General features: G+C 34.9%; 1 protein-coding gene across 4 annotated transcripts in view; it reads right to left on the minus strand.

The window, feature by feature from the left end:
• LOC119643759 (GIGYF family protein CG11148) overlaps positions 1-12,403 on the minus strand; it is a 33,523-nt gene that overhangs the window by 2,008 nt on the left and 19,112 nt on the right. For 3 of the 4 annotated variants that reach the window (XM_038043222.1, XM_038043223.1, XM_038043224.1), the window contains 6 exons: positions 5,373-5,625; positions 2,303-5,314; positions 697-1,602; positions 566-640; positions 338-492; positions 1-286 (listed from right to left, as the gene is read on the minus strand). In XM_038043222.1, coding sequence (XP_037899150.1) covers positions 161-286; positions 338-492; positions 566-640; positions 697-1,602; positions 2,303-5,314; positions 5,373-5,625 — 4,527 coding nt within the window. In that variant the 3' untranslated portion in view covers positions 1-160. The remainder of the gene's footprint in view (positions 287-337; positions 493-565; positions 641-696; positions 1,603-2,302; positions 5,315-5,372; positions 5,626-12,403) is intronic. The other variant, XM_038043225.1, reaches the window with a different exon arrangement.

Consider the following 12,403-nt stretch of genomic DNA (forward strand, 5'->3'; position numbering starts at 1 on the left):
TTTTTCTTTTACAGAAATATATACTGAACGTTGTCAAACACCAAGAGGTGACCTGACAACAGTTCGCTTTATTAGATGTATATACACGGCATGTGTTATATGTATACATATAGTTAATATATAAATTATATAACTGAATCGCAAAATAAACATTCGGAGTTTACGGTGCATCAACGTAGTCGCGGTCTCCGACATTAATACGGCCTTCGGCCGCAGTAACAGAAAACCCCAAAATACGTGCATCCAATTTAGTCATCTTATTTTTTTTAAGTTTCTTTTGTTTCCCCTATTAATGAGTGACCATATTATCAAAACGAAATGGAATTAACTTGTTTACCTTATTATCACTGTTATCATTAATGGATGGAGTTATGGCTTGAGCTGGTTTACACAAGTCGTCATTATGAGCATTTTGTGCGCGTTGTAAACTTTTGTACCTGCTACGACGCTCAAGGAATTGTTTGGCAAAGTCTGTATATTCTTTGTTTTCGCCTATGAAGCATAAAATGGCGTGTATTTATAAAAAATATAAGAGAGAGAGAGAAAAAAAAAAGCTAAAACAGACCTAAGTACATACGTATATAATCCTTAACTTCATATGGAGACTCCAAGTCCCGTAAAAACGAGGCAAAGGTAGGCACTACAAAAAAAAGGCGTGGTTTTTCACATATCATTCATTGTCCAGCATGTGCTTACCATCGACTTTAGCATTCATGTTACTTAGACTTTTAGTACACCAATTAAAAAATTCCGCCTCATAGCCATCACAACGATTTGCATTGCTGCTGCTGGTATTGTTCTTTGTAATAATCTTCTTTTCTTCAGATTTTTGTGTTCGATTATATTTGAAAATTTTGGAAGTATTTTGTTGCTGATTTTTTGTGCCCTTCTTTTGTGAATTGTTAATAAATGACGAGATAGCAACATCATCCAGATCGGGTATCGTTTGACTTTTCTTGATGATTTTGGAAGTTGTTTGTTGTTGTTGATGTTGTAAATTTGGTGAATTTTTCGACTGCTGTTGTCTTTGCGAGGATTGAGCCACCACAGAAGCAGCCGTTATCATATTACTTGTGGCAACACCAGTTTTAAATTTAACTGCATCATCCCAAAATCCAGTCGAGCTGCCGCCCCAAATTTTGACTCCATCCCATATATTTGTAATGTTTGTGGCTGGGTGAAGATTAGCGGTAATGGAATTAACTCCACTTAAATTAGTTGCGGATACAATAACTTGTTCCTCTTTGCGCCGTTGCAATTCAGTTTGCTCATTAGCTAAACGTTTGACTTCTTCGGCTTGAATTTCAACGAAGCTCTTGACTGGAAATGGAGCAGCATTCCATTTTAAAACAGCATCTTGAGCATCAGTTGCTAGTGCGCGTCTTTCTTGCATTTCGATTTGACGTTGTTGATCAGCTCGCCGTTCTCGCCGTTCAGCTTTTTGTATTTCAGCTAAACCAGGTCCCGTTTTTGTAAGAGATGTTTGAATGCACCAAGGAGCAACAGACGCATGAATACGTTGTTGCGGTTGCAAATGTTCTTTGAGAATCTTTTGATTATTCAAAATTTGATTGCAATTCGATACATTTATTGTTGCGCCACCTATAAGAATTTATAGTTATAATTTTTTCTATGTTTATGAAAAAAGTCTACCATACTACGTGGTCGTCCAGCCATGATCAACGTGCAAATATTTTTAGTAGTACATGGGCTCTAATAGATGTACGATGCATAATTTTATAAGATTTAAAAATTAAGAAAACTAATTTATCTACATTTGAAATAACAACCAGCTAAAGTCGCGACAAAGGATTCTCTCTATTGTCTGTTAGGTAGCGCAAGAACAGTCTCTAAGTGATAATGAGTTTAAATTATATGCACGTATATGAAAACCTCAGTATTAGTGAGGCTGGGACCATTTTAAACGCACATTTTTTTAAAGAACCAGATTGCAAATAATATTTGTTATACTTTTTCTGTTCTTCACAAGTGTCAATTTTCATTTTATTTGTATTTCGCTGGATGCAAATATAAGTATAAGGGTCTGCAATGCCCTGATATTAAAAACTATACAAACGTTTTTACCAGATTTAAAAGTATGAATGCAATCGATAATATGTTCATTAAGTTGAGAACGTGAGGCATTAAAAACAATAAAAGATCAATTCTCTTTGTAATATCGTCTATTTAGAATGGCAATTTTATTTGCAATTATATGTATGGATGAGTTATTCGTTGTGCGTCAAACACGTTTAAGAAAATGTCTAAGATATATCTGTAATTTTAGGTCTAATATTCTTACCGTTAGAGCAACTTGCATTGGGTGCTAATATAGCTTTGCGACGTTGCGATTGAATTTGTTGTTGGCGCTCTTTTTCTCCCAAAGTGTGGCGCTTCTTTTCTTCTTCAGCCAGCTGCTGTCGCCTCCGTTCTTCATCAATTTGTTGTCGTTTACGCTCTTCTTTGATGCGACGCTTTTCTTCATTCTGATCACGACGGCGATCCTCTTCATTCTTCTTTGCGTTATTGTTGCTCAACGTCAAATTATCTATATCTTCTTTGGGTTTCACAGACTGCAGTTTACTATTATTGTTGTTGCCAGCATGACCGCTGCTATTACGTTTATATATGTCAACTGTTTGTAGCGGCACTTCATCAACGAGATTTTGCAATGAATGACGTTGTTCATTATTAGTCTTGGCATTGATTTCACATATAATATCAACTTGTTGTGTTTGTTGCGATATAGGTTCTTTTTGGGCATTTAAATGTTGCTCAAATAGATTACTATTTCGTGAATCTAAAGTTGTGATCAATGGTTGTTGTTCATTCTGTTCCATATTATTTGCACTTTGCTCACTGATTTGTTTCTCAGCTTTGTCAAATTGATTTAATTCCTCCTTTTCTGTAAGCTTATGCTGCTGTTGCTGGTAGTGAAGTTTTTGCTGCTGTTGCAACTGAACATGTTGTTCTAATAAATTGACGTCCCACATAGATGTGGTTGGCTTTGTCAAGTGCATAATTGGTCCTGTTTGTGTGCGAGCCATAATTATATTGGGCATACCTATCAAAGACCCACCGTTCCAATGGTTATTTAATTGTGTATTGGTCTGAAGAGAGTTCATTACTTGTCTAGAGTCCGAAAGATTATTTACATTTGACGGCAGCTGGCTCATCCACATTTGCATCATATTACTTTGGGTAGCTGTTATAGCTTGTGGTTCAGCCCCAAATATTTGTTGTTCCGTTAAGTAATCGTGTGCATTGCCAGAACTACCGCCCCTTAGGAACATCCGTAAATTTAATTCATTCAGCAAACCATTACTTCCCAAATCATCGTTAATAGTGGATTGCACTTTAGATGTGTCATTAAACGACGAATTAGAAAATTGAGTGTTCGACGTAGTTTGCTGTGCCGGAATCATAAAATCGTCAGAATCCACAAAATTTGAAGTATTTTGGGGTGTTTGTTGTGACTGTCCTGTGAAAACATGTTCCTTTTTTGAACGCTTATCCAAAGGATCATAAAAGTGACTATCATCCGTGGGATTTAAGGTTCCGGTAGAACTAAAATTGGGGGTATATTCGGATGGCATAAATATTTGCACTTTCTGCCTAATGAACGCTTCACGTTCGGATGGAGTTAAGCGCTGAAAACATTTATTCTTAGATAACTCATTAGTAACTTCAATTTCGTGGTTCCGGATTAAACGTTCTTGTAGTGTTTGAAAGTGAACATTTAAAATCTGAGACATATCAACTGTATTAATTAGGCTTTTAAGAGCGCTCGTTGTAGAATCCGTCGGTAAAGAAACGTTGGTCTTAATTTCTTCAGTTTGGTGATCACCAAAAATTTTAAAGTTAGCTTGTGTTAAAGGTGCTGGCAAAGAAGTGCTTATAGGATTTAAGTCAATTGGGATTAAGTAGCTATTTGTAAAAGGCATCTGACCATTGCAAATCTTTATTAGCTCTCCCAAAGGACGAAAGCGCATATCGCAGACCCGCCGAACGTAAAGGTTTTCATTAAAATATCCAGCTCTATACCATTCTGTCATTTCTAAAGCAGAAAAGGGACCTTGTACTTTAGACTGTGGATCTCGATAAAACCATAATTCTGAAGCAGCATTCGATGCTAAAGGATGTGGAGGTAGCTGCAGTGATAAATCCGCATCATTCATTTGTTGTCGCTGATGGTGTTGATGATGCACCGGGCCTCCAACCATTCCTATTTTGCATAATGGTGAAGTTTTAGGGGTCAGTGAGACTGGTGAAATAAGTGGTGCACCAGAGTCCTGAATACTGGATGCATAGGTATTCTGTACATTGATATTTTTAGGTATAGTCGAATCAGATGACGGGGTTTTGCTAATATTCCCATTTAGTTGATTTTTGCTATCATCATCATCCATAATTAGTTTTTCAATCATATCATCGGCTGCTTTCATCATTCTGTCTGAATAGTCGCCACTGTTTTTAGCAGTAAAGCCAGATGCCGGGGTTAATATAATAATTTCCGACTCTAAGTATGTATTACTTCCATTGGTGCTTTCTATTTCATTTTTTGATCTATCAGTTGCAGTCGAAGTCCTAGCCTCTACATTTGAATTTTCGACAAAAACATCAAAGTCATCAGACATTGTCGAACTAACAGTTTGTTCTTCCGGAAGAGTATCTGGTTGTTTCATGGAAACGCCTTGGTCAGTCAGTTCACTGAACTCATTTATCAAACTAATGGATACATCTGTAGAATCTCTGCAGTTTTCCATATCACTTTGAGAATTTTGAGAATGTAAGTTGTCACACTCATCAGAAATTTTTCCGCCTTCTACTTCTTTAGATGAACCGATATCGTCATCTACCGCATGTCTGTCCACATTGTGGCTACTCTGCTCTGCTATTATTGGTTCGTCTGTCGATCCATGAAAAGCTCCCGTGGAGTCAAAAGTACCACCTACATCAGATGGATTTTCCATAGCCCATTCTGGCAGATTTTGATCTTCCCTCATTCTACCAACAACACCGGTATTATTTTCAGACCATTCATTTCCACTTCGTGTCACTTGCGTAACTCCCGACGATAGCGAGCGGCCAGTACTGGCAGAATGACCGCAAACCGAATAACTTGAACTGTGTAAAGGTTTTGGCGCGTTGTTGCTATTATTATAGATATTTCCGCGATCGGCAGCTGAAGTTGATATAGTTGAAAAAGAACGTTGTACGAAGATACAACTATTACTCCCGCTACTCCCATTTCCTACCCCACCATTATTGTTCACCAGTGATAAGTCGTCATCTCTCCAACTAGTTGATCGACCTAAGCAAGAGATGCAAAAGGGCTTGTCAAATTTTATAAGTAAAAAAATTTTGTTTACCCCAACGATGAGCACTAGAATTATTAATACGCCAACCGTCTCCAGTAGCAGTATTTATGGACACTTCTGCCACTATATCTTCATTACGGCTGCGACGCCAGTTTTCTGTATTTCTAGAGTGACTTGAAAATTCCCTTCGTGGACTCGAATTAGGTGTGCCGTTCCACTCAGAAGTTAGATTAATAATGCCAACACCACTAGTACTTGCGGAATCAACACTTCCACCATTCCGTTCCGACCAGTTACGCTCAAGCTATGTAATAATAATAGTAGTTAAAACTTCAACGATAATGGTAACAGTAATTTAAATTTTTTTTTTATAGTCTGTGTTCCGTATTCACGCAGTGTTCTAATTAATTTTAACTTCGTTTATTTGTATGCACTTCTTCTTGTAGTTTGAATGTGCGCTTACAAGCGAACCCGCGAAGCTATAGACTTGCCTGCAGGTTGTGTATTCAATTACCTACTTACTTTTTTGTAAATGTGTAGTTTTTATTGCGTTTTATTGACCAATGTGTATATTAGTGTTACATAAATAATTGTTTTCGGGTCACTTGCATCGAGGACCACTTTTATATCTTTATGTACAACTATAATCATAATGCTATGCACACTTGATGTTTCAAAAGACGTTTAACATGTTATTGGTGCTTATTATGTATAGTAACGGACATGATTTTAAGCCTTGAAGAACTCCATTGGCGGTTTCTGTGCCCTAAATAAGTATATTTAATGAGTTTTCTTTAAAAGAGCACATTTTCAAAGAATTCTTGAATTATTGGTAGCTCTCTGCTTTGCCTCCAGTCGTTGTCGTTTGCAAGGTTTTAATGAACTCAAAAATTGAGAAGCTGAAACCGACGTAAAACACAATTTAGTGTAATCCCTACCCTATCTCACTTGTGCGCAAGGTATATTTGGTTTGTGCGGACATATGCAACAGAAGGATTTAAGAAAGTGTCAATTTTTTTAACACCGACCGATTTAGAATCATTTTCTGAACCGATTTAAACTTGTCTTTCTGTCCGATATCTGCTTACATATTTTTGTGTTGAGCAGGCAAATTGCAATTTCGGAGATATATTGATTTAAGATTTAATTATTGATGCATCGGCTGATTGGATCGGACCTCCTTTGCGATCACTCCTTATATACCTCTCTACTTTGAAGAAGTCGTTATATGAAAGCAAATTGCAATTTTCAAGATTTGCTGAGTACTAATATTCTGGCTGACTTAGTTGATATAAAAAATTTGGATCGAATAGACGTATATTTTGAGGCCCCCTCCTAAATCTTGGTACAAGAAGTAAGCCTTAATATGAAAAAAAGATCTATTGTTTAATATTTTAGGATGAGAATCGGTGCGTAATAGTGGTTTGAATTAAAAATCAAGTATGGCAAATTAGAATTCAGCATAGATAAATTTTTTAAATACCACACCATGCAAAGGTTCCCATGAAAAGTAAACCTTTGTCTGCCGTGCAAAGTTTACTTCTGTACTTTATGGCGCAAAAGTAAGGGATAGTAAGATCTTTGGCAAAAAGATTAATTTTTTTTGAAATTGGATCGCGTCAGCTTTCTTTTTGGAGCTCCTTCTATGAAGGATTCCCATGAAAAGGACTCATTTAAATGGAACTGATTTTATTTTTTATTACGGAAATAAATGAAGAATTGTACTAGTGAATGAGCTTATCGTTTTTTCGTTTCTAAAGTTCCAAGCGATTTATGAATATTCTTGGTACCTAAGTACGTTTCTGTTATTCATCTTATATATATTAATCCAAACTCCCTTTTCAAACATATTTTGCAGTATAAATAAAATTAATATGGGCCTGTAATCGTTGTAGTCGCTTCTAGCCCGAGTTTTGGACAGTGTAAGGCATTTGCATTTTGCTGTTTTACAAAAGTCTCTACCCTGTCTGTTTACAAGTGAACTAATTTATTTGTCTTCTATTTACAATAACATGTAATTAATTTGCTATATATTCAGTCAAACCTGTTTTTGTGCGGTCTTTTTTTATGCGCTTTTTTTTGTGCGATTCTTTTTGTGCGAATCTTTTTTTTGTGCGATTCTTTTTGTGCGATTTTTTTTTTGTGCGGTATATGAATATCGACACATTGAATTTCGCCGTGAGGTTAGGTCAATCTGAACTGTGTTGGCATCACTTTTTTGGCTATCAGTGTGTATATACACATTGCAACAGCCATTTTAAATTCGTGCTGGAAAGCGGTCTGGCCCGAATGTGTCATTAATAGAAATGTAACCGACAACACGTCCACTTTTATCATCAGATATCATTGCGCTAGCACATCAAATCTGCGGAGAAGGTTTTGACTCTTTCAGCGAAAATGATCTTATTGAAATGATTGAGGACGAAACCGTAAATGATAGTGACATTATCAATAACTTAACAGATCATGAAGACGGACAAGAAGAACCGTAATCTATTACAGCGGATAAAATATATGCAGGGATCCAGCTTTGCAGCAAATTGGAAAAGCATTTTCTTAAAATAAATAACAATTCTCAAAGAAGTTTGAAATTCCAAAAAGAGCTTCGATTGTGTATATCTGGCTATCGCGACGTTTACAAACAGGTGACCAAACGACCGTCGTCGCAAAAACTTATCACCGACTACATGTTAACAAAAAATAAATCAACTGTAGTATCTTCAAGTGACGAAAGCGATTACGAACCAGTTCATCGCAAAAATATGCGCGTTTTGAACTACGACGAGTAGTACATATTGAATTATGTACATTTTGAAAATTTCTCCTTGTTTAAAATTAGAAATTAAAATTTTTTTAAATGTTTCAATGTGTAATTTAATTATTTATTTTGTTTGGAAAGCACTTTCTTGCTATTTCGTAAAGCTTTGACATATTTTCTAAGTGAGACTTTTTTTATGCGGTCCCTCTCTACCGCATAAAAAAAATTTTCTTTAATATGCTGTGAAAAATTATTTCTTATAGCTATTTATGAAGTTTTTGGATATTTTTTTTTGTACGGTTTTTTTTCTGCGGTCCCTATCTACCGCACAAAAACAGGTTTGCCTGTATATATCTACTTTTTTCTTAGCATGGATTACTTTATTATTTCTCTTACCTAGGCACATACGTTGATTAATTCTATTCTAGTGGTTATCTATCTACACTAAATGTTTACTTATACATTATATGCATTCATTGCTTTATCAATGCATTGTTAATATAGGTATGCTTACCAATCGTTTGTGTATAATCTTGCGCTTATAAACATGGGCTTTATTACATTTATTTATGTGTGATGCAGCAGCCGCTAAGTTGCTGATAAGCGTACGCTTATTGCTATGTTTAAAAACATCAGTTCTATTTCTTTTGACTATGCACATATAAATATATTGCTTGGCTAATTGTGATGCCTATATGTTTTATTTCTTTTGATTAAGCACAGTGCTTGGTTAATTTGCATTTTTAGATACATACGCATGCTTATAAACACATATATCACTTTCGGTAAATATACATATTCCCTCCAATATCTATCGTTTGTAATGTCCTACGCTTATCATTTATACCTAAATTTTGCTATAGGTTTACTTTGTACCTGTATTACCTTGCTTTATATGTACACGACATAATTAGAACTCTTGTTGGAATGTATTCACTTGTACCTTTATATTATACAGATAGAATTTCCTAAATTCATATGCGTAGCGTTAATATTAGCCATCAATATAGCTTAACTCTTACTTTTTATAAGATATGTATAAATGTATTATTACACATTGATCTTGCTCAAACCGAGCTTTTATTTATACACATAGGCTTTGCATAAACTCAATATAATTGCTCATATGCATAATATAATAAGCATAGCTTCATTATTCTTATTATGCATTCAAACCAATAGACTCAATGTAATACGTGCGCAGAATAATTTTCTCACGAGATAATAAGAGGCATGAACATAACTGTAAGCAATTTTGCAATGGTACAACGGTGATAACGGTGTCTATAAAAGTGCGATGCACAACACAAACTGTTTTGTATTATGGCAGCCAATGAGGTAAGTCCGTACTTAACCAAAAATTGTTTTTCTTATTTTTTACTTTCACTGTTTGACTATGCTGATAAGTGATAGCTGAATTAGCTTAGCAGTTTTTTCTGAACAACTACAAGGACTGTTAAGTTTAACGACTTGCCTAATTTAGTCGCTACCTTCAAATAAGCGTTTGGAGAAATAGGCATAGTAGAGTTGATCGAACAGGTATGTAGGAATTAATAATCGGATTTAGCGGTTCATAGGGTTGGCTGTCTGTACGAAAAATATTGACTTGCAGAATCGTAGACACAATAAAACCGTGAGACGCAAATTCTAACGAAGTTCACAAAGAAAACGTAAAAAGTAAAATAAGCAACTATATTTGAAATAAAACAAAGCGGTTTGAAGAGGCACCACATTGCTGTGCTGATCCTTCGTCGGCACCATCTAAGTTCACGCGCGTAATTCCATAAATTATAAACCAATACTTCCGAGAACATATATAAGAAAAGATTATTAAAATTACGAAGATCCAAGTACTTTTATTTCGTTTATAAAGTTCTTGGAAACGGACCCTTTGGAAAAACCTGAGCTATATAGCTCGGCTAAGAAGCACCGTTATAAGCTGATGATTTGAGCTCTTTTGGAATTATCGTAACAGGCACGCTCATGTTTGTAATTTGGTGATGGCTGATGTTGGAATTTCGATATTATTTTAAATATTTAGTTATTGGATAACAATTATACCGCAATCCCGCTTTTACATACTTTTAAGCGCCTTAAAAATTTCCCTTTCATTACTGGATGCCGGGTACAAGAGGCGTTTTATTGTTTACCTTTATATTTGATGGTTATTATAATTACATTCTTGGCGGCCATTTTTTCTTTATGATAGCATCAAATTTTAAACCGAATTAGCTTTCGATTTTTGCTGAACTTTCCGGCCGGTACCTTCTTCTTTATTATTAAGTTTTCGATGACAACTTTGATATAGTTTCGTTATAAGGAGTTCTAAGGAGTATAGTTGTTTTAAGGAGTTCACATTATTATAAATTTTACTGCGTGTTTCTTTTATAGTGAAGTAGGTTTCGTTGACGTTATTAACTCCGCTTACATCGTTCGCACGTGTGTTTATAATTTATCGATTTACGGGAGTAGTATATATCTTATAAATGAGATTACTTTGTCAATTTGATTGATTTTCAATATATAAGTACGAATTCGTTCTCAAAACTTGAATATGCCATATTTATATGTTCACTCCTAATAAAAAGACGTGAAACATATATGTTTGTTCCTCTATTTATATTAGTTCTTTTGTAGGTGTTTATAATTTTGTTTAAACCACGAGCACATAATAGGTCAGGACAATTCCCGGTAATAAAAATAATAACAAAAATGATAATAACAAATACAGTATGAACAAACAGAACAATAAAAATCAATAGTAATTATTGAAAATAATAATAATAATAATTAATAATAATAATAACAAAAATAATAACAAATAAGAAAGTTATATTCGGCGGCAGTCGCATCTCGCGTACCCTAACGAGATTGTAAGGGTTTCTATATACCTAATTCCTTACCGTATTGTAAGGGGTCCGTCGGTCCGCCGGCAATGACGGGTTTAGAAAAAATAGCGACACACCGCTAACGAAATTCCCTTTTTATAATTTGCTCATTCCCTTGTACTGGGGTAAGCTCAGCGACACCAGGGTCGTACTATTACAAGAAATTTATGTTTTTGATCTTTTTCTTTAAATGTTTTAGAATTCAAAAACTTTCACTTACCTTACCATATCTCAATCAGAAACCTCTGGGTCTCTCCTATATCCCGTCGTTCGTATAGTCCCTTACTTAATCCTAATTCTTCTTAACTTAGCCTAGCAATCCCCCCTCCCCACCAAGACGAAGAATCTGTGAGGACAAAACGAGGGACGACTTTGGCTCCTCACATTACTTTTGCTGTTTATGTTAAGCAAAATAAAATAATGATAATAAAAGAAGCAATTAAAAAAAAAAAAGTTCAAAGTCCGTCTGTACAACACAAGTTTGGGTGTTGGTTAATAATAAATTTTGATATACCTCTTGCAAAAAATGAGAAAGCAAAGTGAAGCTGAAGAAATTTGTGCTCAAGATTCGGATAGTTAACATTCAACTCTCAATAAACAAAATGAATTCGTGTTTAATGATGTTAAGTTTTTGCGTAAATATATTCTTAGAAAAACATAAAATAATCGTAATTAGTGAACAGCGCAGGGGAGGGGAAAAATTTCTAGCTGAACTAAAAGTGTTGAAAGTATAAGATTTTAATATTTTTTTATGTTTACTTTTTTAATATTTTTACCGAAATTAATTTTGAACATTTGTAAAGCTTATGCTTAAATTAGTAAACGTTTCTTGTATGAGTATACTCTATATATTGTTACGGAAATGCCAAATCCGGTTCATTCTAACTAACTGATTTTTCCAGAAAATAAATTTCCGGGAGAGGAAAAAACCAAATACAAATTCGTGGCACCTCATGCAGCTGCCGGCCGAAAAAAAGGATTACCGGAAAAGCGGATTAACGGATTAAAAATGAAGCTATGAACTAAGATAATAGAGATAGGCTTGTAAAAATGTATATAAACAGAACATTTGCGGAAGGCACAGTCAGTCAGAAAAGAACATTTAAGTCGAAAAGAAAGCAAAATTTCAAATATATTTGTTAAAGTTCAATTTGCGCGCTTCTGCTCTGTCCAGTTTTGTCCATTTTCAATAACAATCTGCGTGCAAAAACTTCCAATGTTTCTGTTAAATTTGAAGCCGATATCTTCATTTTTGCGACCAGAAGAGTGCCGAGAACACACAGACGGACAAACATGGCTAAGTTAGCTTAGATTTTCCCGGTGATCATTAATATATGTATACTTTATAGGGTCTCTGAAGCTTCCTTGTAATAGTGTGTAATAGTTAATAATAATGCAAAATAATAATATATAATACAAACAATAATAATACGTAA

This window comes from Glossina fuscipes, unplaced genomic scaffold (assembly GCF_014805625.2).
Source record: "Glossina fuscipes isolate IAEA_lab_2018 unplaced genomic scaffold, Yale_Gfus_2 61594, whole genome shotgun sequence".
In the NCBI taxonomy this organism is placed as follows: domain Eukaryota; kingdom Metazoa; phylum Arthropoda; class Insecta; order Diptera; family Glossinidae; genus Glossina; species Glossina fuscipes.